The sequence below is a fragment of the Onychostoma macrolepis genome, chromosome 02, assembly GCF_012432095.1.
Source record: "Onychostoma macrolepis isolate SWU-2019 chromosome 02, ASM1243209v1, whole genome shotgun sequence".
In the NCBI taxonomy this organism is placed as follows: domain Eukaryota; kingdom Metazoa; phylum Chordata; class Actinopteri; order Cypriniformes; family Cyprinidae; genus Onychostoma; species Onychostoma macrolepis.
The window spans coordinates 22,944,020-22,967,219 of NC_081156.1; the positions used below are offsets into that span (position 1 = coordinate 22,944,020).

At 36.8% G+C, this 23,200-nt stretch overlaps 2 protein-coding genes and 3 gene segments (V, D, J or C); 1 reads left to right on the forward strand and 4 right to left on the reverse strand.

Moving 5' to 3' along the window:
* Positions 1 to 429: 429 nt before the first annotated feature.
* LOC131530249 (T cell receptor alpha variable 25-like) lies at positions 430 to 1,190 on the reverse strand. The segment is given in 2 exon segments: positions 430 to 1,010; positions 1,150 to 1,190. Coding segments are annotated over 2 exon segments (420 nt in total).
* A 3,227-nt stretch (positions 1,191 to 4,417) lies between these two features.
* On the reverse strand, positions 4,418 to 7,179 carry LOC131528261 (M1-specific T cell receptor alpha chain-like). Its single transcript, XM_058757301.1, has 4 exons — positions 7,139 to 7,179; positions 6,670 to 6,999; positions 5,734 to 6,061; positions 4,418 to 4,709 (listed from the first exon to the last, which is right to left on the reverse strand). Exons 1-4 carry the CDS (start codon positions 7,176 to 7,178, stop codon positions 4,418 to 4,420), a joined length of 990 nt encoding a protein of 329 aa, XP_058613284.1. The 5' UTR covers position 7,179.
* A 1,832-nt stretch (positions 7,180 to 9,011) lies between these two features.
* LOC131528267 (T cell receptor alpha variable 17-like) lies at positions 9,012 to 9,540 on the reverse strand. The segment is given in 2 exon segments: positions 9,012 to 9,361; positions 9,452 to 9,540. Coding segments are annotated over 2 exon segments (390 nt in total).
* Positions 9,230 to 11,326, reverse strand: LOC131530334 (T cell receptor alpha variable 17-like). The segment is given in 2 exon segments: positions 9,230 to 10,697; positions 10,783 to 11,326. Coding segments are annotated over 2 exon segments (390 nt in total).
* Positions 11,327 to 13,206: 1,880 nt separating this feature from the next.
* LOC131530095 (uncharacterized) lies at positions 13,207 to 22,544 on the forward strand. The gene is made up of 2 exons (XM_058760220.1): positions 13,207 to 19,130; positions 20,536 to 22,544. Exon 1 carries the CDS (start codon positions 16,800 to 16,802, stop codon positions 17,937 to 17,939), a length of 1,140 nt encoding a protein of 379 aa, XP_058616203.1. The 5' UTR covers positions 13,207 to 16,799; the 3' UTR covers positions 17,940 to 19,130; positions 20,536 to 22,544.
* The last annotated feature ends 656 nt before the right edge of the window (positions 22,545 to 23,200 follow it).

Sequence of the window (23,200 nt, forward strand, 5' to 3'; positions counted from 1 at the left end):
TACACTCATTTTAACCTACAAGTATGGACAGTATATAAATAAGCTGATATTTTACAAACATTGCAGTGGCACTGTACAGATATTATGTTGCTTTTCATATCTGCTCTGTAAAAAACTTAAAAGTTTAAGGCAACCAGCTTCAGCAGATTTTTGAGTTTTCTTAACTTTTTGTTGTATAAACTGAATACAACAAGTTGAGAAAACTCAAAAATCTGCTGAAGCTGGTTGCCTTATTTAAGTTTTCTCAACTTATTTTGTAGGAGATTTTTGAGTTTTCTTAACTTTTTGTTGTATAAACTGAATACAACAAGTTGAGAAAACTCAAAAATCTGCTGAAGCTGACAAAACCTTGAGCTCCTCCCACACAAAATACTTTTTCATCTTACCCTACAAATACTCACTGAATACATTTTAGTTTACCCTCTAATTAAAATGAAGATTTTTAAATACGGTATGGCTGTTGTTTAATCATCTATATAATGATTTCACAAAAAACAAAATGTTTCTTTTGGACAATAAGCTATGTGGAAAATATACAGTGTTAAAGTGCTGTAACCACAAGTTTGAAAGATCTTTACGCTGGTTGATGTAAGTTACCAGCTCTCTTAATTAATTTTCTTTCATTTTTCCTTATTGTACATGTTGGTAATGTTTGGTAATTGCAGTGTGTCCTGATTGTCTGTTTTTGTACAGTGCAGTTGTGTTTCCTGTCACTGTGGGCTGCAGGGCACAGTAGTACAGAGCAGAATCATCCATTTGTGTAGAAGATATGCTGAGATTCATAAGTTTGATTCCTTTATTGGCCACAGCGTACAGACGAAGCTTGGGCTCTGGTTGACTGCTGCTCTCAGTGTGAAAAACTATATTTTCAGGTTTGGATCCGGGATGCTGACGGTACCACTGCAGACTGCGAACATTGCCACTGTAGTTGCAGGAAAGTGTAACATCTCTTCCTGACAAAACATGCTGCTTTGAGGAGAATGATGTTATTACTTCAGCATCAGCATTATCTGATTAAAAAAAATCAATCAATCAGTTAAAAAACATTTAAATTCATGGACTAATTAAGACTATATAAATAGTTGGTTTATTAAGACATTAATGCAGTCAAAATCAATAATCTGGAAATTATTCTCATGCATTCCTCACCCTTACAAAGCAAAAATATCATGAGGACCAGGAGCAACATCATCAATGAGACAAAAGTTCTGTAGAGTCAAGACTTACAGTTTCCTCCTAACTGACTCAGTTTGCATGTGCTCTGTTTTGAAATAAGTTGAATGTGAGCTCCACCTTCTGGCAAAAGCCATGCTTAACTGAGGCTCTCTGATGTAAATCTGATTGAATAATAATTTTAAAAAGTGTGTGGTAACCACTGGTTAAGTATGTCATTATTTTTGGATGTAACTGAAACAACCAAAAGTTACTGTACAGCAACAAGATATCTATCTACTGTACTTTAGTAACTTTCAAAGGATTCAGTACTCTAGGTGCAGTCTTAAATGTGAATCTAAAATAATTCTGTAGGTAATAAAGGCTCTGGAAATCTCTTGTATATAGAAACCCAATAACTTTTCTGTGGTAAGATAAAATATTTTAAATACATCTATACTGTAGTTATTTATTTGAACATTCTAGTAATTTATCAGAGAGAAATGTGTCAAGCTTTCTTTCAAAGAACAGATTGCATTTCTTTTTCTTGGATGTTGATTGGTGGTTTTGGTATTTTGTAGTCCATTTTTGTATTGATTATGATTATAATCCTAAATGAAGTTTTAAAATTAATTAATTTTTTATTATCTTTTAGCGACGTCCTTGCTAAATAGAGCAAAATGAAATACCATTTGATAATGTACATTTTAATGCCATATGGAAGATGGAATATCACAGAGATCATGGTAGAGAAATGTGACTGTGCAACAGGCAAATAACAAGAAGGTTTTTGTACAGTGTAGTTGTGTTTCCTGTCACTGTGGGCTGCAGGGCACAGTAGTACAGAGCAGAATCATCCATTTGTGTAGAAGATATGCTGAGATTCATAAGTTTGATTCCTTTATTGGCCACAGCGTACAGACGAAGCTTGGGCTCTGGTTGACTGCTGCTCTCAGTGTGAAAAACTATATTTTCAGGTTTGGATCCGGGATACTGACGATACCACTGTAAATTATTGACAGCTTCAGTGTAGCTGCAGATCAGTGTAACATCTTTTCCTTCCAAAACCTGCTTCTCTGTCAAGACAGGTTTTATGACATCTTCACCAGCATTCTCTGTTTAAAACAAACAATGTTTTAATTAATCATTTCTAATGGACTAATTCAGATTTGTTAACAGTATAAAAAGCTTGTTGAATCACTCACCTTTTAGGAGAGAAAATATAATAAATACGAGGGACAACATCTACACTAATGAAAGACAATAACTTTGAGAGTCAAGACTTCCAGTTCTCTCTCTGAGTATGACTGACTCAGTGTATGTCTGCTCTGTTTTAACTGAACTGAGACTGAACTAGGATGGTTCCTGGAGCTCCACCTTCTGGCAAAAGCCATGCTTAACTGAGGCTCTCTGATGTAAATCTGATTGAATAATAATTTTAAAAAGTGTGTGGTAACCACTGGTTAAGTATGTCATTATTTTTGGATGTAACTGAAACAACCAAAAGTTACTGTACAGCAACAAGATATCTATCTACTGTACTTTAGTAACTTTCAAAGGGATTCAGTACTCTAGGTGCAGTCTTAAATGTGAATCTAAAATAATTCTGTAGGTAATAAAGGCTCTGGAAATCTCTTGTATATAGAAACCCAATAACTTTTCTGTGGTAAGATAAAATATTTTAAATACATCTATACTGTAGTTATTTATTTGAACATTCTAGTAATTTATCAGAGAGAAATGTGTCAAGCTTTCTTTCAAAGAACAGATTGCATTTCTTTTTCTTGGATGTTGATTGGTGGTTTTGGTATTTTGTAGTCCATTTTTGTATTGATTATGATTATAATCCTAAATGAAGTTTTAAAATTAATTAATTTTTTATTATCTTTTAGCGACGTCCTTGCTAAATAGAGCAAAATGAAATACCATTTGATAATGTACATTTTAATGCCATATGGAAGATGGAATATCACAGAGATCATGGTAGAGAAATGTGACTGTGCAACAGGCAAATAACAAGAAGGTTTTTGTACAGTGCAGTTGTGTTTCCTGTCACTGTGGGCTGCAGGGCACAGTAGTACAGAGCAGAATCATCCATTTGTGTAGAAGATATGCTGAGATTCATAAGTTTGATTCCTTTATTGGCCACAGCGTACAGACGAAGCTTGGGCTCTGGTTGACTGCTGCTCTCAGTGTGAAAAACTATATTTTCAGGTTTGGATCCGGGATGCTGACGGTACCACTGCAGACTGCGAACATTGCCACTGTAGTTGCAGGAAAGTGTAACATCTCTTCCTGACAAAACATGCTGCTTTGAGGAGAATGATGTTATTACTTCAGCATCAGCATTATCTGATTAAAAAAAATCAATCAATCAGTTAAAAAACATTTAAATTCATGGACTAATTAAGACTATATAAATAGTTGGTTTATTAAGACATTAATGCAGTCAAAATCAATAATCTGGAAATTATTCTCATGCATTCCTCACCCTTACAAAGCAAAAATATCATGAGGACCAGGAGCAACATCATCAATGAGACAAAAAGTTCTGTAGAGTCAAGACTTCCAGTTCTCTCTCTGAGTATGACTGACTCAGTGTATGTCTGCTCTGTTTTAAACAACTGAACTGAGACTGAACTAGGATGGTTCCTGAGCTCCACCTTCTGGCAAAAGCCATGCTTAACTGAGGCTCTCTGATGTAAATCTGATTGAATAATAATTTTAAAAAGTGTGTGGTAACCACTGGTTAAGTATGTCATTATTTTTTGGATGTAACTGAAACAACCAAAAGTTACTGTACAGCAACAAGATATCTATCTACTGTACTTTAGTAACTTTCAAAGGGATTCAGTACTCTAGGTGCAGTCTTAAATGTGAATCTAAAATAATTCTGTAGGTAATAAAGGCTCTGGAAATCTCTTGTATATAGAAACCCAATAACTTTTCTGTGGTAAGATAAAATATTTTAAATACATCTATACTGTAGTTATTTATTTGAACATTCTAGTAATTTATCAGAGAGAAATGTGTCAAGCTTTCTTTCAAAGAACAGATTGAATTTCTTTTTCTTGGATGTTGATTGGTGGTTTTGGTATTTTGTAGTCCATTTTTGTATTGATTATGATTATAATCCTAAATGAAGTTTTAAAATTAATTAATTTTTTATTATCTTTTAGCGACGTCCTTGCTAAATAGAGCAAAATGAAATACCATTTGATAATGTACATTTTAATGCCATATGGAAGATGGAATATCACAGAGATCATGGTAGAGAAATGTGACTGTGCAACAGGCAAATAACAAGAAGGTTTTTGTACAGTGCAGTTGTGTTTCCTGTCACTGTGGGCTGCAGGGCACAGTAGTACAGAGCAGAATCATCCATTTGTGTAGAAGATATGCTGAGATTCATAAGTTTGATTCCTTTATTGGCCACAGCGTACAGACGAAGCTTGGGCTCTGGTTGACTGCTGCTCTCAGTGTGAAAAACTATATTTTCAGGTTTGGATCCGGGATACTGACGATACCATTGTAAACTCTGAACAGTGCCAGTGTAGCTGCAGATCAGTGTAACATCTCTTCCTGACAAAACATGCTGCTTTGAGGAGAATGATGTTATTACTTCAGCATCAGCATTATCTGATTAAAAAAAATCAATCAATCAGTTAAAAAACATTTAAATTCATGGACTAATTAAGACTATATAAATAGTTGGTTTATTAAGACATTAATGCAGTCAAAATCAATAATCTGGAAATTATTCTCATGCATTCCTCACCCTTACAAAGCAAAAATATCATGAGGACCAGGAGCAACATCATCAATGAGACAAAAAGTTCTGTAGAGTCAAGACTTACAGTTTCCTCCTAACTGACTCAGTTTGCATGTGCTCTGTTTTGAAATAAGTTGAATGTGAGCTCCACCTTCTGGCAAAAGCCATGCTTAACTGAGGCTCTCTGATGTAAATCTGATTGAATAATAATTTTAAAAAGTGTGTGGTAACCACTGGTTAAGTATGTCATTATTTTTTGGATGTAACTGAAACAACCAAAAGTTACTGTACAGCAACAAGATATCTATCTACTGTACTTTAGTAACTTTCAAAGGGATTCAGTACTCTAGGTGCAGTCTTAAATGTGAATCTAAAATAATTCTGTAGGTAATAAAGGCTCTGGAAATCTCTTGTATATAGAAACCCAATAACTTTTCTGTGGTAAGATAAAATATTTTAAATACATCTATACTGTAGTTATTTATTTGAACATTCTAGTAATTTATCAGAGAGAAATGTGTCAAGCTTTCTTTCAAAGAACAGATTGAATTTCTTTTTTCTTGGATGTTGATTGGTGGTTTTGGTATTTTGTAGTCCATTTTTGTATTGATTATGATTATAATCCTAAATGAAGTTTTTAAAATTAATTAATTTTTTTTATTATCTTTTAGCGACGTCCTTGCTAAATAGAGCAAAATGAAATACCATTTGATAATGTACATTTTAATGCCATATGGAAGATGGAATATCACAGAGATCATGGTAGAGAAATGTGACAAATGTGGCAAATAACAAGAATGTTTTTGTACAGTGTAGTTGGTTTTCCTGTCACTGTGGGCTGCAGGGCACAGTAATACACTGCAGAGTCTGATACAGCAGCAGAGGAGATCTTCAGATCCACACTTTTATTATCAAGGAGTGTGATGGACATATGTGGATGAGGTGGAGAAGCTGGGACTACAGTTTTAGTAGACTTCACAATCAGCAGCAGAAACTCTGGTTTTGATCCAGGCTTCTGTCGATACCAGTGGAGACTGTAAGCTGATCCATCATATGAACAGGACAGAGCGGTGCTGCTTCCTTCAGTTAAAACTACAGATGGCTGGTTTGGTCTGATGACATTCCCATTAGATTCACCTGCAAAGATGATAAATAATCAAGGACTGTAATTACATTTAGAGTAAAAAAAAAATGCATGTTTTTGATTTATTTATTTTTAGTGATGTTCTGGAAAATGGTGCAAAATATGTGTGAAAACACAATGTATGACTAACAGTACTTACAGTAACTGAGGATAAAAATGAAAATGGATGAGATGAGTAACATGTTTCTGTAGTTTGAGTTCAGACTTCTATCAGGATCTGTATGAAGGAAAGTGTTGTCTTCTTGATTTCTTCCACTGAAGTTGACAAAACCTTGAGCTCCTCCCACACAAAATACTTTTTCATCTTACCCTACAAATACTCACTGAATACATTTTAGTTTACCCTCTAATTAAAATGAAGATTTTTAAATACGGTATGGCTGTTGTTTAATCATCTATATAATGATTTCACAAAAACAAAATGTTTCTTTTGGACAATAAGCTATGTGGAAAATATACAGTGTTAAAGTGCTGTAACCACAAGTTTGAAAGATCTTTACGCTGGTTGATGTAAGTTACCAGCTCTCTTAATTAATTTTCTTTCATTTTTCCTTATTGTACATGTTGGTAATGTTTGGTAATTGCAGTGTGTCCTGATTGCCTGTTTTGTACAGTGCAGTTGTGTTTCCTGTCACTGTGGGCTGCAGGGCACAGTAGTACAGAGCAGAATCATCCATTTGTGTAGAAGATATGCTGAGATTCATAAGTTTGATTCCTTTATTGGCCACAGCGTACAGACGAAGCTTGGGCTCTGGTTGACTGCTGCTCTCAGTGTGAAAAACTATATTTTCAGGTTTGGATCCGGGATGCTGACGGTACCACTGCAGACTGCGAACATTGCCACTGTAGTTGCAGGAAAGTGTAACATCTCTTCCTGACAAAACATGCTGCTTTGAGGAGAATGATGTTATTACTTCAGCATCAGCATTATCTGATTAAAAAAAATCAATCAATCAGTTAAAAAACATTTAAATTCATGGACTAATTAAGACTATATAAATAGTTGGTTTATTAAGACATTAATGCAGTCAAAATCAATAATCTGGAAATTATTCTCATGCATTCCTCACCCTTACAAAGCAAAAATATCATGAGGACCAGGAGCAACATCATCAATGAGACAAAAAGTTCTGTAGAGTCAAGACTTACAGTTTCCTCCTAACTGACTCAGTTTGCATGTGCTCTGTTTTGAAATAAGTTGAATGTGAGCTCCACCTTCTGGCAAAAGCCATGCTTAACTGAGGCTCTCTGATGTAAATCTGATTGAATAATAATTTTAAAAGTGTGTGGTAACCACTGGTTAAGTATGTCATTATTTTTGGATGTAACTGAAACAACCAAAAGTTACTGTACAGCAACAAGATATCTATCTACTGTACTTTAGTAACTTTCAAAGGATTCAGTACTCTAGGTGCAGTCTTAAATGTGAATCTAAAATAATTCTGTAGGTAATAAAGGCTCTGGAAATCTCTTGTATATAGAAACCCAATAACTTTTCTGTGGTAAGATAAAATATTTTAAATACATCTATACTGTAGTTATTTATTTGAACATTCTAGTAATTTATCAGAGAGAAATGTGTCAAGCTTTCTTTCAAAGAACAGATTGCATTTCTTTTTCTTGGATGTTGATTGGTGGTTTTGGTATTTTGTAGTCCATTTTTGTATTGATTATGATTATAATCCTAAATGAAGTTTTTAAAATTAATTAATTTTTTTTATTATCTTTTAGCGACGTCCTTGCTAAATAGAGCAAAATGAAATACCATTTGATAATGTACATTTTAATGCCATATGGAAGATGGAATATCACAGAGATCATGGTAGAGAAATGTGACTGTGCAACAGGCAAATAACAAGAAGGTTTTTGTACAGTGTAGTTGGTTTTCCTGTCACTGTGGGCTGCAGAGCACAGTAATACACTGCAGAGTCTGATACAGCAGCAGAGGAGATCTTCAGATTCACACTTTTGTTATCATGGAGTGTGATGGACATATGTGGATGAGGTGGAGAAGCTGGGACTACAGTTTTAGTAGACTTCACAATCAGCAGCAGAAACTCTGGTTTTGATCCAGGCTTCTGTCGATACCAGTGGAGACTGTAAGCTGATCCATCATATGAACAGGACAGAGCGGTGCTGCTTCCTTCAGTTAAAACTACAGATGGCTGGTTTGGTCTGATGACATTCCCATTAGATTCACCTGCAAAGATGATAAATAATCAAGGACTGTAATTACATTTAGAGTAAAAAAAAAATGCATGTTTTTGATTTATTTATTTTTTAGTGATGTTCTGGAAAATGGTGCAAAATATGTGTGAAAACACAATGTATGACTAACAGTACTTACAGTAACTGAGGATAAAAATGAAAATGGATGAGATGAGTAACATGTTTCTGTAGTTTGAGTTCAGACTTCTATCAGGATCTGTATGAAGGAAAGTGTTGTCTTCTTGATTTCTTCCACTGAAGTTGACAAAACCTTGAGCTCCTCCCACACATACATACACTCATTTTAACCTACAAGTATGGACAGTATATAAATAAGCTGATATTTTACAAACATTGCAGTGGCACTGTACAGATATTATGTTGCTTTTCATATCTGCTCTGTAAAAAAAAAAGGCAACCAGCTTCAGCAGATTTTTGAGTTTTCTCAACTTATTTTGTAGGAGATTTTTGAGTTTTCTTAACTTTTTGTTGTATAAACTGAATACAACAAGTTGAGAAAACTCAAAAATCAGCTGAAGCTGGTTGCCTTATTTAAGTTTTCTCAACTTTTTTTTTTTACAGTGTGTATTAAGTAGTCTGATAATATTAACGGTGAGGACACTACCAATTGTACTCTACATGTGTTTGAAAACTATTTCAAAAGGTTGCAACTGGTCCAGTTTATAAAGAGTGTAGTTTTAAAATCTGCATTGTGCATCATCATCATCTACTGTCTTAAATATCCTTTCTCACTCTGTTTTTGTACAGTGCAGTTGTGTTTCCTGTCACTGTGGGCTCCAGGGCACAATAATACACGGCAGTGTCTTTCACTTCTGTAGAAGAGATGGTCAGATTCATACTTTTGGCTGCTTTATCAGCTGCAGCGTTCAGACGGAGAGCAGGCTCTGATTTGAGGATGGTCTCATAGAACAAGATGAGGTGCTCAGGTTTGGATCCGGGATACTGACGATACCATTGTAAACTCTGAACAGTGCCAGTGTAGCTGCAGATCAGTGTAACATCTTTTCCTTCCAAAACCTGCTTCTCTGTCAAGACAGGTTTTATGACATCTTCACCAGCATTCTCTGTTTAAAACAAACAATGTTTTAATTAATCATTTCTAATGGACTAATTCAGATTTGTTAACAGTATAAAAAGCTTGTTGAATCACTCACCTTTTAGGAGAGAAAATATAATAAATACGAGGGGCAACATCTACACTAATGAAAGACAATAACTTTGAGAGTCAAGACTTCCAGTTCTCTCTCTGAGTATGACTGACTCAGTGTATGTCTGCTCTGTTTTAACTGAACTGAGACTGAACTAGGATGGTTCCTGGAGCTCCACCTTCTGGAGAATGCATGTGAGATCACTTTTTCCTATAATATCTCATAATTCATCATGTACTGTACTGTCCTGTAATGTAAAACAAAAAGAGCTTACAGAATTTTTGACCTAGTAAATTATACAGTAACTTGTACAAGAAGATTGAAATTATGAATTAAAGAAGTATGTAATAAGGTACAGTAATAAAGACTGTCACTGTCCAGAGAGATTAGAAGACTCAAGGACTGTAATTATTATGCAAGTTTTTTATTTATTTTTAGTGATGTTCTGGAAAACGGTGCAAATGTGTATTACATTGTAAGAGTAACAATACATACAGTAACTGAGGATAAAAATGAAAATGGATGAGATGAGTAACATGTTTCTGTAGTTTGAGTTCAGACTTCTATCAGGATCTGTATGAAGGAAAGTCAGTGTTGTCTTTTTGATTTCTTCCACTGAAGTTGACAAAACCTTGAGCTCCTCCCACACATACCTACACTCATTTCACCCTACAAGTATGTACAGTATATAAATAAGTTGATATTATGCAAACATAGCAGTTGCACTGTATTTATTTTTACTATTCATATCTGTATTAAGAAGTAGACTGACAATATTAATGGTGAGGACACTATCAATTGTACTGTACATGTGTTTGAAAACTATTCCAAAAGGTTGCAACTGGTCCAGTTTATAAAGAGTGTAGTTTTAAAATCTGCATTGTGCATCATCATCTTCTGTCTTAAATATCCTTTCTCACTCTGTTTTTGTACAGTGCAGTTGTGTTTCCTGTCACTGTGGGCTCCAGGGCACAGTAGTACACGGCAGAGTCTTTCACTTCTGTAGAAGAGATGGTCAGATTCATACTTTTGGCTGCTTTATCAGCTGCAGCGTTCAGACGGAGAGCAGGCTCTGATTTGAGGATGGTCTCATAGAACAAGATGAGGTGCTCAGGTTTGGATCCGGGATACTGACGATACCACTGTAAATTATTGACAGCTTCAGTGTAGCTGCAGATCAGTGTAACATCTTTTCCTTCCAAAACCTGCTTCTCTGTCAAGACAGGTTTTATGACATCTTCACCAGCATTCTCTGTTTAAAACAATGTTTTAATTAATCATTTCTAATGGACTAATTCAGGTTGTCAACAGTATAAAAAGCTTGTTGAATCACTCACCTTTTAGGAGAGAAAATATAATAAATACCAGGAGCAACATCTGCACTAATTAGAGACAAAGACTTTGAGGGTCAAGATGAACAGTTTCAGAGTATAAATGACTGAATGTATGTCTGCTCTGTTTTTAAACAACTGAACTGAGACTGAACTAGGATGGTTCCTGGAGCTCCACCTTCTAGCAGAATGCATGTGAGATCACTTTTGCTACAATATCTTTCATTCTTCATGGGATTTACTGTATTTAAAAAAAAAAAAAGAGCTTACAGAATTTTTGATCTAGTAAATTATACAGTAACTTGTACAAGAAGATTGAAATGAATTAAAGAAGTATGTAATAAGGTGCAGTAATAATGCACATAATAAGGTACAGTTCTAATTGTTAGTAAGATAAATAAGTTTAGGTATTAGGTAGGATTAAAGATACAGAATATGGTCATGCAGAATATGTGCTTTATAAATAATATTAAACAGCCAATATGCTAGCAATGTGCATGCTAATTAGTAACTAGTTAATGATGAGAATTGGTCCCTAAACTAAAGTGTTTCCGAGCTTTGTTTTGTTTTGTTTTGATTTTTGTATAATTAATACTGATTAAATTTCATGCTTACATGCTTTTTTTTTTGGCAACGTTTTGCATAAAGGAAAGTTTTCCTGCATGTGAGTATACTATGGTATACTGGTTAACTTGGCGTATTGTAAATTAAAATGGTACAGTAATTCTCAGTGAAAGACCATATTATAAGGAATGGAAAGCTGAAAACTAATGAGACACTGCGTGAGGGGAAGCTTAAAAATATGATTATATAATATGCAAGAAAAAGTTTTTGTACAGTGTAGTTTGTAGTTATGCATTACTCACCCTTACAAAGCGAAAATATCATGAGGACCAGGAGCAACATCATCAATGAGACAAAAAGTTCTGTAGAGTCAAGACTTACAGTTTCCTCCTAACTGACTCAGTTTGCATGTGCTCTGTTTTGAAATAAGTTGAATGTGAGCTCCACCTTCTGGCAAAAGCCATGCTTAACTGAGGCTCTCTGGTGTAAATCTGATTGAATAATAATTTTAAAAAGTGTGTGGTAACCACTGGTTAAGTATGTCATTATTTTTGGATGTAACTGAAACAACCAAAAGTTACTGTACAGCAACAAGATATCTATCTACTGTACTTTAGTAACTTTCAAAGGGATTCAGTACTCTAGGTGCAGTCTTAAATGTGAATCTAAAATAATTCTGTAGGTAATAAAGGCTCTGGAAATCTCTTGTATATAGAAACCCAATAACTTTTCTGTGGTAAGATAAAATATTTTAAATACATCTATACTGTAGTTATTTATTTGAACATTCTAGTAATTTATCAGAGAGAAATGTGTCAAGCTTTCTTTCAAAGACAGATTGAATTTCTTTTTTCTTGGATGTTGATTGGTAGTTTTGGTATTTTGTAGTCCAGTTTTGTATTGATTATGATTATAATCCTAAATGAAGTTTTTTTAATTAATTTTATTTATTATTATCTTTTAGGGACATCCTTGCTAAATAGAGCAAAATAAAATACCATTTGATAATGTACATTTAAATGCCATATGAAAGATGGAATATCACAGAGATCATGGTAGAGAAATGTGACTGTGCAACAGGCAAATAACAAGAAGGTTTTTGTACAGTGTAGTTTGTTTTCCTGTCACTGTGGGCTGCAGGGCACGGTAATACATGGCAGAGTCTGATACAGCAGCAGAGGAGATCTCCAGATCCACACTTTTGTTATCATGGAGTGTGATGGACATATGTGGGTGAGGTGGAGAAGCTGGAACTACAGTTTTAGTAGACCTCACAATCAGCAGCAGAAACTCTGGTTTTGATCCAGGCTTCTGTCGATACCAGTGGAGACTGTAAGGTGATCCATCATATGAACAGGACAGAGCGGTGCTGCTTCTATTGTGTTATTTTACTTTATATTATGATATTTACTCAATATAGTATTATCTTACTTAAAATATTATGTATGATTATAAAAGTAATCAATAGACTGATCAATATACTGAATTACTCAAATACTGGATGTCTTAGTGCAGATTGTAAGTCTTAAGGGGCCATCCATTGGACAGTGTTGGTATTTTCCATTGTAGTGTACCAATGAACTTGAATAACCCAATGAACTTTGGGTGATTTCCAGGATATGACAGGTACAAGTAAACAACTTTGATGTATGTCTTATGGGAACACCGCCAACCAATGGGAAGCCGTAAAATGAAAGTTTTTAAAAAATTGCAGATCTGGCCAAATTCTACCATTAAAAGATGGACCAGGTGGGCTGGTAATAAATCGTGGCAAACCAGACAGGCATAACCAATAAAAAACTGGAACTACCAAATATGGGTGGAAAAACGGGTATAAAACGGATGCCCCGACAGACAAAGATTAGATGCGGCGGCCGTCATCTCGGCTTTGTTGCTGTGGTCAATAAAGTCTTATTTTGACATCTGGAACTCTGCTTCTTGAGCTTTATTGACAAATTTGAGAAGACCATTGTTTGTTTCCACAACAAATTGGCGTCACGAACAGGATTGGCTTGAAGCCTGACCTTGACAAGAGCCGTAGCAGGTGAATGCCTGGCGAACATGCAAACAATAAAAGACTAATGAGGTAAGAGTAATTTTTATATATTTTTTTGTTTAAATTAAAATGGTGAATTGTTTGCGTGGTTGCTAAGGTCAAACCTGTGGCGGTGATCAAAGAAAGGGCTTCACCAAGTCGAATCTAGATCATTTAAGTTAAAATAACAGGCGTAAGAGGCTCCAGATGTCAAAAGACGCGCATGCGTTAGAGTAGTAAAGAGTTTTTGTGTGTGCACAAGAGGTGCACGGTGCCTAAGAGAGGCATAAAAGCCCATGGTTGACGCTTCCTATGTGGGGGGGCCAAGGGATACCAGGGAGCTGCTTGTGGGACGGTTAAGTGTGGCCCTGGTGGACCCCCACAGCGGAAGGGCTGCTCAGACGGGTGTCTGCAGACGAGAAAGAGTTAAACTGTTAGTCTTTGTCTGTCCATTGAATGATGAGAGAGAATTGTGTGTGTGCGTGCTGCGCGCTGGATAAATTAAGCGCTGATTGCTTGGCTGAGATACTAACCACATTAACTGTACTGGGCTTTGCATGAAGCTAAATATGCTGATTTTATATGTTTTATGTGACTGTTTATGATTGCAATAGGTATGAAAAACCAGTGTGAACAATGGTAAAATAATAAAGAAGGCAATAAGATGGTGATTGGAATGTAAAGAGTGTATAAAGAGAATTATAAGAGTTGAAAGAACAAACAATATTCCAAAGAACTGGCTTTGTTGGGTGTTTGTTTGGACATCATCCAAGTTGCCGACGATGTGATCCAAATTGTGAAACACAATTATTGATAAAGAAAAAGGTAAAAAGTAAAAAGTGACTGGTTTTTCGTTCCTAGAACAAAAGAGAGACCAAAGTTGGTTGGTGCTTTATTCTCATCTGATCTGTGTGTGCATGACAGAGGGAGTGGAAGCACTGAGTAGGAGTGAAGGAGTAGCTGGCTGTGTGTCCGTGCGTGCGTGTGTGTGTGTGTGTGTGTGTGTGTGTGCACGCAAGCGAGGAAACTCTGTGTGAGTGACAGAGTGAAAGTGTCTCTGTGAGTGTCAGCAAAGAATGAAAGCAAAAGCAGAGGTGCAGGGAGGAGGAGACCAGAGCATTGTGAGTGTGTATTAGAGAGAAAGACAGAGAGAGTATGCATATGTGTGTCTGAATGCATGTGTGTGTGCACACACGTGAAAGTGAGAACCTGTATGTTGGTCTGACTTTGTGCGTGTGTATGACAGAGAACAAAGAGAAAGTGTTGTGTGCATGTGTGTGTATGAGTGTATGTACAAAAGAGATTGTGTGTGTGTATGCATGTGTTTGTGTATGGGTGACAGATAGCGAGAGAGAGAGTTTAGTATTAAGAAATTACACATTAGATATCAAAACATGTGAAAATCCTTTGCTCTCAATTATACTGTTAATGAGGTCAATATGACCCCAAACATTACATGCATATATGTCATAACGGACATCAGAAACATTATTATTAAGTAAAAACAAATTCCCAAAATGATCTTATGTCAGTAGGAAATTCATTAAATATCAGGATAATAATAATAATAAAAGATAAAAACTAATGATACATATTTTCACCACATAAAGTGGGTCTGGGGTCTATGTTATACCCCAAGCATAACAAGGGTTAGTGTAAATGAGACGGGGAGTGCACTGGCATTGCATAAAACCGGCAAGATACTGAGACGACTGATGACGATGATGATTGTGTTGAGAAGTAGACCATTACACATGGACATATGTTGATAGAAATCCACCAGCATTAAGAAATAGAACAGCAGATGTTGAGATCATTGGTTAATCGATTTAAATAAAAATAAAAAAAGAAGGAAAAAATGGGTAATGAAATTGTTGTAAATAAGAAAAAGAAAAGAAGGGGAAGAAGGGGCAGACAAATTATCTCAATACAAGAAAAAAGATTATTAATTGAATTTATGGAACCATTAAACTTAAAATTGTGTACAGAAGATGAATTGAACATTGGAATATTCAGTATAGGAGGATTTTGTATACAGTTAACCCCATTTTTCACTTGCTCAATTTGGGCAGGAGGAGTAACGGCTACAGGTCACAAATTTCATTTGAGGAGGCTGTGGAGTTTTGAGGCATTTAGCTTGGGAGAAAACATATTTTGGACAAAAAACAATTTGTGATGGAAAGAACAAAAAGGCCTTGTGTTACCCTCCAAATTACTAACTAGAAAACATATTGCAATTATTTTGAAATATTGACATATTTGAGACAATCTGACCAAATCCCACAAAAGTGACAAGTCCTCCGCCCAGTAAAAGTCCAGGTGGAAATCAGGGGTCGGATACTTTTAGTGATCCTCGTCTGATGAGTCTGGTGAAGATTAGCTATTAATTAGGATGCTGGGATTAGAGAGGTAAAGCACTGAGGGAAAAAGAAAAAGAACTAATTAAAAATGTCAACTTCAGTGGAATTATTGGCTTCTAAAATTCCAGCCTGTGAAGAGATAATAAGGGAACTCTCAAAAAGATGAGTAGAGAGAACAAAGAAATTGGCTACTAAATGGCCAGCGGAGGGAACATTTGATGTGGTACAGTGTAAAGAAATGGAGGTCTTGTTAAAAAATTACAAGACCAATGACAAATCAAAAAAGAGAAATGAAAAAAATAGAACAGGAATTAGGGGTATTGACCCTGTTCAAACAATATGAGAAACTAGAAAAAGAGAATAAAAATAATGACTCAAAAGAAGAAAGGCCACCTCCATATGCTCCTTCCTGCGATCAAGATGTAAACCAAATGCCTTTAGTACAAGGAACGACAGAATTTGGGAGATTTGTAGAAGATATAAGTACAGAAACTGAAACATGAGCAGAGCTGCAGAGGTGAATTGAGGAAGAATGGCAGACAACAGGGAAGAAAGAGACACACACAGCCATGAGGCAGGGGCTGGAGTCACAGGGAGAGAGACTGAGAACATCCACACCAATGCCTCAAACAAGACAGAAAGAGAGAGAGAGGGCAGCCCACGAGGTGGAGCCAAGGCTTAAAGGAGGAGGGGCCAAGGACCATAATGAGGAGGAGAAAGTAGGCAGGAGAGCCTGAAGACACACCTGAAAGAACAGCAACACCTGCTGACTCTGTCCAGAAGGCGCTGGATGAGATGGAAGAAAGATCCAACAAAATGAGAGAAAGGATCAAAGAGACATTGGACTCATTGAAACGAGAGCTGGATGAACTCGAAGGTTGATGTGAACTAATGCAACCACACCCAAGCCCACATGATTATGTCCAGCGGAAGCAGTACCAGCAAGTACCTGGGACACTGATCATGCAAGATTTAGAATACCCAGATGACCGGTTTCAAGATTCATCAAGTACAAAGATGAAGAGGAGAGGAGGAACACAGATCAACAAGGGCATCAAGAAGGGATGAAGCCCCAAGAGTTGAATGCCCAATCCTCATCAAGCAAGGTCATGCCCAATACATACCGTGGGCTGGACAAAGACCTGGACACTTTGGTTTCCCGCCTTCCAGACATTCCGGAAGGTGCTGGGAAATGGATCAGAGCATTCGAAGAAGAAACAACTGGAAAACTTTTAGCCCTGGGTGACATTAAAGCCCTACACGCTAAGTGCCTGGGAGCCTCCAAGATGAATGACATCCTCAAGCAGTCTGGCCTGCATCAAGCAGTAGGTGGGCCTCAAGCAGATGGAGCCTCCTTTGACAAACATCGACGTGACATCTGGTTAACGTTGAGGGCTGAATACCCAGTGCAAACTGATCAAGGTTTCCTGAGGGGGGAGCCAATGGGGGATACTGAGAACCCCACCACCTACATCCAGAAACAACTAAGATATTGGAAAGAAGAACTGGAAAGAGATCCAGAGCAAGACAAAGTACTGACAGCACTCTTCAGGACCGCCATTGTGGAAGCCATGCCTGCAGCAGTGAAAGTGAAGCTGGAGGATGTGGTAGGTCTGAAATCAAAGACACACAAAGAGTTCAGAGACCATGTGGTCCATGCTGTGGAGCAGTACAGAAGGCAAGAACTAAAGATGAAGAACCAGGTGCTGCAAAGAAAACTGACTCAGCTGCAGCTTGAGGAGCTGCTCAACAAGAAGAAAAAGGTTCAAGCAGTGCAGAAAGAAGATCATTCAGCAGTAATGGCACCTGTCAATACTTCAGTGCCTGTTAATCCACCTGCACCAATGAATGTGCCTGCACCAGTAACTGCAACAGCACAGGCACCGTCTGCTGGAACAGTAAATGCACCACAAGGACCAGCACCAGTTGTCATCTATCTCAAGCCAGAGCAGTCAAACAACAGGAATTTGAACAGACAACAACAACGAGGAGGACGTGGCAGAGGAAGATTTAACAACAATCAACAGAAAGCTGGTGGCCCACCAGGAGTTTGTTGGGGATGCAATCAGCCTGGACACAACAGAAGAGACTGCCTCATCAATCCTTGGCAACAGGACCAACCAATGGCTCCAGGAGTCAACTATGGGACAACAACAAGTGCAAGCCCAAGCTCTAGACCCTGTCAACCCATGGCGTGGACCTGACCAAGGTTATTAGGGCTGCCCAGAGAATCCTACGGGGGGAGAAATCAGCTTCCAATGATATCATATGATGCTGATCAAGAACCAATGCTGCAAGTTAATACCGAAGGAAAACCCATTTTTGATACAGGGGCTTCGTACTCATGTTAGAATCCAAGATATGCCTCGCACCTCCCCATGTCAGGACATTAGGATTCTCGGGGGCAACTCAGCTACTTCATGCCCCTGTGAGCATAAGCCTTAAAGACACTGAAATAAAAATACCAATCTTAGCCTCAGAACACACCTTGTTGGGCAGGGATGCCATATGTAAACTAAAAATGCAGATATGGTGTACTACAGATGGAATGATGATAGGGCAATTAGACAAATGAATGTCTCAGCATTGCAACAAGCATGGCTAACACATATTGGTTAGGTGATCTAACAGAAGATGTAGAAAAAACTATTAGCAAATGGGGAAGATACATAAGGGAACAACTATGTGAATAAAGTCTGCCAAAGACTGAATTTCATTGTACTATGAAGTATGATGAAAGCAAAGACCCAGATTTTGAAAAAAGATGGTTAGAAAACACAAAAGGGTTGAAAATCCCTATGATATCACAATACATATAGCGATACAACACAGCTCTGCAAGACAGATAGGAAAATATTCATTGATGAATGGTTTGAAGTGCCAAATTCAGTTCCCCATGTTACCTTGTTTGTAAATAAAGACTGTGTTTCTAAAGAATTAGGCCCCATGATGCAAAAAGCAGAAAAACATGGTCTCAGCATGACACAGATGTGGGGTTAGTAAAATCAGCTAATCCAATTAGAATAGCACTTAGACAAGGAGCTACCCAGGAGACTGCAATACCCCGTGAAACCAGAGGCAGAAGAGGGAATCAGAAAAGACAATTGAAGGGTTAGTGAAAGCAGGGTTAGTGCTTGCTGAAACTACTAGTTATTGTAACACCCCAATGTTGCCAGTAGCTAAAGCAGACAAATCAAAATGGTGTTTGGTGCATGATTTGAGAGCAGTGAATGAGGTTGTGGAGGATTGGCCTGCTGAAGTTCCAAATCGACATATGTTGCTAACTAATGTTCAATCTACTGTTAATTACTATACCGTAATTGATATCTGCTCAGTTTTTTTCAGCATTCCCTTGGCAGAAGAAAGCAGACCTTTGTTTGCATCCACCTACCAAGGTAACAAGCTCACTTACACGAGAATGCTGCAAGGCTTCAAACATACACATGTTTTTAATCAAGTTCTAAAAGAAGACCTAGGAGATCTGAGGATGGACAGTACATTAATACAATGATTTATTGATTTCTTCAACAACTTTGGAACAATGTCACCAATACTCAATTAAAGTGCTCACTAAATTGGCTGAAGGGGACACAAGGCGTCTAAAGAAAAACTGCAATATTGCTTACCACAAGTTGAATACTTAGGATGCACAATTTCACATGGAATGAAAGATATATCACCCAGTCAGTTAGAGGACATCAGTAAAGTGCCCCGACCACAAGCAGTGGGACAAATGATTACTTTTTTGGGGATGACAGGTTTTAGTGCAGATTGGATTGATGATTATGTAATTAAAACTGCTCCACTTGAAGCACTAATGAAACACGTGTGCAGAGCACCCTTGATATGGACTACTGATGCATTAATAGCATTTGAATCATTGAAGTAGACAAAAAAAAAAGTTACAGAATGTTCCTGTCTTGACCACACCCACGTATGACAAACCATTCTATTTGTATGTTTTAAACATATACAAATCAATCCATCTAACTCAGATGACAATGATACAAGGCAGTAAATAAATATTCAAGAAATGCCTCATTTATATGGCTCCCTCTGTTCTGATTCAACCTCAACCACAATTGATATGAAATTAGTGTATGGCAACAAAAGGGGAGCAACACAATGTAAATGGGCTTTGACAATTTCATAAAAGCCAAATGATTGCTCCTACTCATTTGCTTGCAATCCTTATCTCTGATGCGCATGGTTTTGACTATTGCGCGAGGGGGGAAGTGAATAAAAAATAAATAAATAAGAGTTTCCAGGCAAAAATAAATAAGTGTTATTTGCACCCAAACCAATATTAAGAAAAGAACATCTGCACCTATAGGTCATATACTAGTCCCAGAAGGGCCATTCAAACATTTATATGGATTATTTAGACAAGATAAAATCAATCAGAAGCAATAGCAGACTGAGTACGATTACTACAAGGGGTGACAATTTAGAAGGGGACCTAAACAAATCTGTACAGTCCCTGTAATAAAGACAGAGAGTGAAGAGAGCAAATAAGGCAGACCTAAGTACATACTGTACATACATTTGAATGGCCAATCAAGGGAATACTAGAGCAATTTAAAGCAAGAATGAGATAAAATATGGATTTAAGTCAAAATTCATAATATAGATAACTCCTATCAAGGATATAGAGTGGATAAACTATATTTATTGCAATCAGCAAAGATTTATTAACTATATTGATGATGCTTAGAAAAACATTGAACTGGTTGTTGGTCGAAAAAGGCGTATGTGTAATGTTTGGACCTGACTGTTGTGCTTATATTCCAAATAAAACAGCCCCAGATGGATCATTCACCAAAGCAATGGAGAGACTGAGAACGCTGGAACAGACATGCATACTTGGGATTGGTTTGATTCACTTTTTGGGGCTTGTGGACAATGGTTAACTAAAGTGGGCATCATAATAGGAATTGTCATTGTTGTATTTCTTGTGTTGTTCTGTTGTATTGTACCTTTCATCAGATCAACACTGGCCAGTGCTGCAGCCAAACAGATGATTAATGTGTCAGTAATACCAACTGGAATTGACATTGGGTGTACCAATACGCATACAGTGGGACCTGGACTGGATGAACTGGATGACTTTGTGTAAAACCTTCCTGAAAAACAACGGAGTGGTAGGGAAGGGGTGCCTTTTATTTTCTATTCTTTATTTTTATCTTTTATTGTCATTTTTGAAAGAAAGGGAGTTAATATCTTCATTGTATTTTCTTTTTTATATTATGTAGTAGTAATTGAGTACTTGGATAGAGCAGGCAGGAAGTTAGAGGGTATTATGTGTTTTATTTTGGCATATGCCCCTTCCTGAAGTTATTTACTCCGTAAGAGGTTTACTTTTGAAGCCATTTATCTTTGAATCATGTATCCTAAAAATTATCTATTTTAAAGAGCATTTATTCTTTTCAATAAATCAAATGTAAAATGTGATTATTGTTGGAAAGAAAAGGGACGCTGAAGGTTATAAGCAGGTCATTGTCCGTGTTACGAGGCAATGCGACCAGAAAAGGGGACGATGAAGAAAGATTGCATGTTTAACTATTATTTGAAAGCATTCATCATTTAACCTTTATTATCAGTATATAGTTAGTTTCTTTTAACACTGGAAAGTCATCACTGGAGAGAAGAAAAGGATCGACGAGCACCTCAGTGCTTGGCAGCATGAGTAGATTCAACTGGAGGTTTAAAAACCCACCATCTACTCCAACACCAGATAGAGCTGAAGGACAATGAGAGCTCCTCTGGCAACGAAGGACAGCATCACCAGATTGCGCTCTAGGCTACCGGAAATGCCTGGAGTTCCTCTGGCAGCATGGGATGAACCAGTGAATCATTTATTGCATTACGTCACTTTGTTTACATTAGTTCAGATTTTTCAAATCATTTGACTAATCATTCATATACTTTACATAACCATGATAACCATGGGCAAGGCTAAGACATTTCATGCACATGCTTTAATACACATTGCTGATTTGTTTTGATTCATTGTTTAAATGACCCCCAAGAATGTATAGGTAGGGAAGTGGATTCTTTTACTCTTCTCTAGTCAATTGTGGGGAGAGATGTTTGGGTCCAACTTCCTCTGGAGTGCAGCATCATGAAGAAACCAATTGTTAAGAGGTAATAGAGGACCATCATTGGTTCATAGATGAATAGAAGGATGGGTGGACGTATGATGTTGCACTCTAGGTAAAGGGTTTAGTGGTGAGACTTGGTAAAGTCTCAGAGGGGGGAATATATCGTGTTATTTTACTTTATATTATGATATTTACTCAATATAGTATTATCTTACTTAAAATATTATGTATGATTATAAAAGTAATCAATAGACTGATCAATATACTGAATTACTCAAATACTGGATGTCTTAGTGCAGATTGTAAGTCTTAAGGGGCCATCCATTGGACAGTGTTGGTATTTTCCATTGTAGTGTACCAATGAACTTGAATAACCCAATGAACTTTGGGTGATTTCCAGGATATGACAGGTACAAGTAAACAACTTTGATGTATGTCTTATGGGAACACCGCCAACCAATGGGAAGCCGTAAAATTAAAGTTTTTAAAAAATGACGGATCTGGCCAAATTCTACCATTAAAAGATGGACCAGGTGGGCTGGTAATAAATCGTGGCAAACCAGACAGGCATAACCAATAAAAAACTGGAACTACCAAATATGGGTGGAAAAACGGGTATAAAACGAATGCCCCGACAGACAAAGATTAGATGCGGCGGCCGTCATCTCGGCTTTGTTGCTGTGGTCAATAAAGTCTTATTTTGACATCTGGAACTCTGCTTCTTGAGCTTTATTGACAAATTTGAAAAGACCATTGTTTGTTTCCACAACACTTCCTTCAGTTAAAACTACAGATGGCTGGTTTGGTCTGATGACATTCCCGTTAGATTCACCTGCAAAGATTATAAATAATCAAGCACTGTAATTATTACATTTAGAGTAAAAAAATGCATGTCTTTGATTTATTTATTTTTTAGTGATGTTCTGGAAAATGGTGCAAAATATGTGTGAAAACACAATGTATGACTAACAGTACTTACAGTAACTGAGGATAAAAATGAAAACGGATGAGATGAGTAACATGTTTCTGTAGTTTGAGTTCAGACTTCTATCAGGATCTGTATGAAGGAAAGTGTTGTCTTCTTGATTTCTTCCACTGAAGTTGACAAAACCTTGAGCTCCTCCCACACATACATACACTCATTTTAACCTACAAGTATGGACAGTATATAAATAAGCTGATATTTTACAAACATTGCAGTGGCACTGTATAGATATTATTATGTTGCTTTTCATATCTGCTCTGTAAAAAACCCCAAAAAACAAAAAAAAACTTAAAAGTTTAAGGCAACCAGCTTCAGCTGATTTTTGAGTTTTCTTAACTTTTTGTTGTATAAACTGAATACAACAAGTTGAGAAAACTCA

Coding starts and splice junctions, on each gene's coding strand:
- LOC131530095 (XM_058760220.1), top strand. CDS start 16,800: ATGAAGCCCCAAGAGTTGAATGCCCAATCCTCATCAAGCAAGGTCATG.
- LOC131528261 (XM_058757301.1), bottom strand. CDS start 7,178: ATGTTGCTCCTGGTCCTCATGATATTTTTGCTTTGTAAGG. Junction 6,062..6,669: donor AACTGCACTGTACAAAACAG/GCAATCAGGACA, acceptor TCATCTTTGCAG/GTGAATCTAATGGGAATGTC. Junction 4,710..5,733: donor ACAGGAAAACCAACTACACT/GTACAAAAACAT, acceptor ACTGATCTGCAG/CTACACTGGCACTGTTCAGA.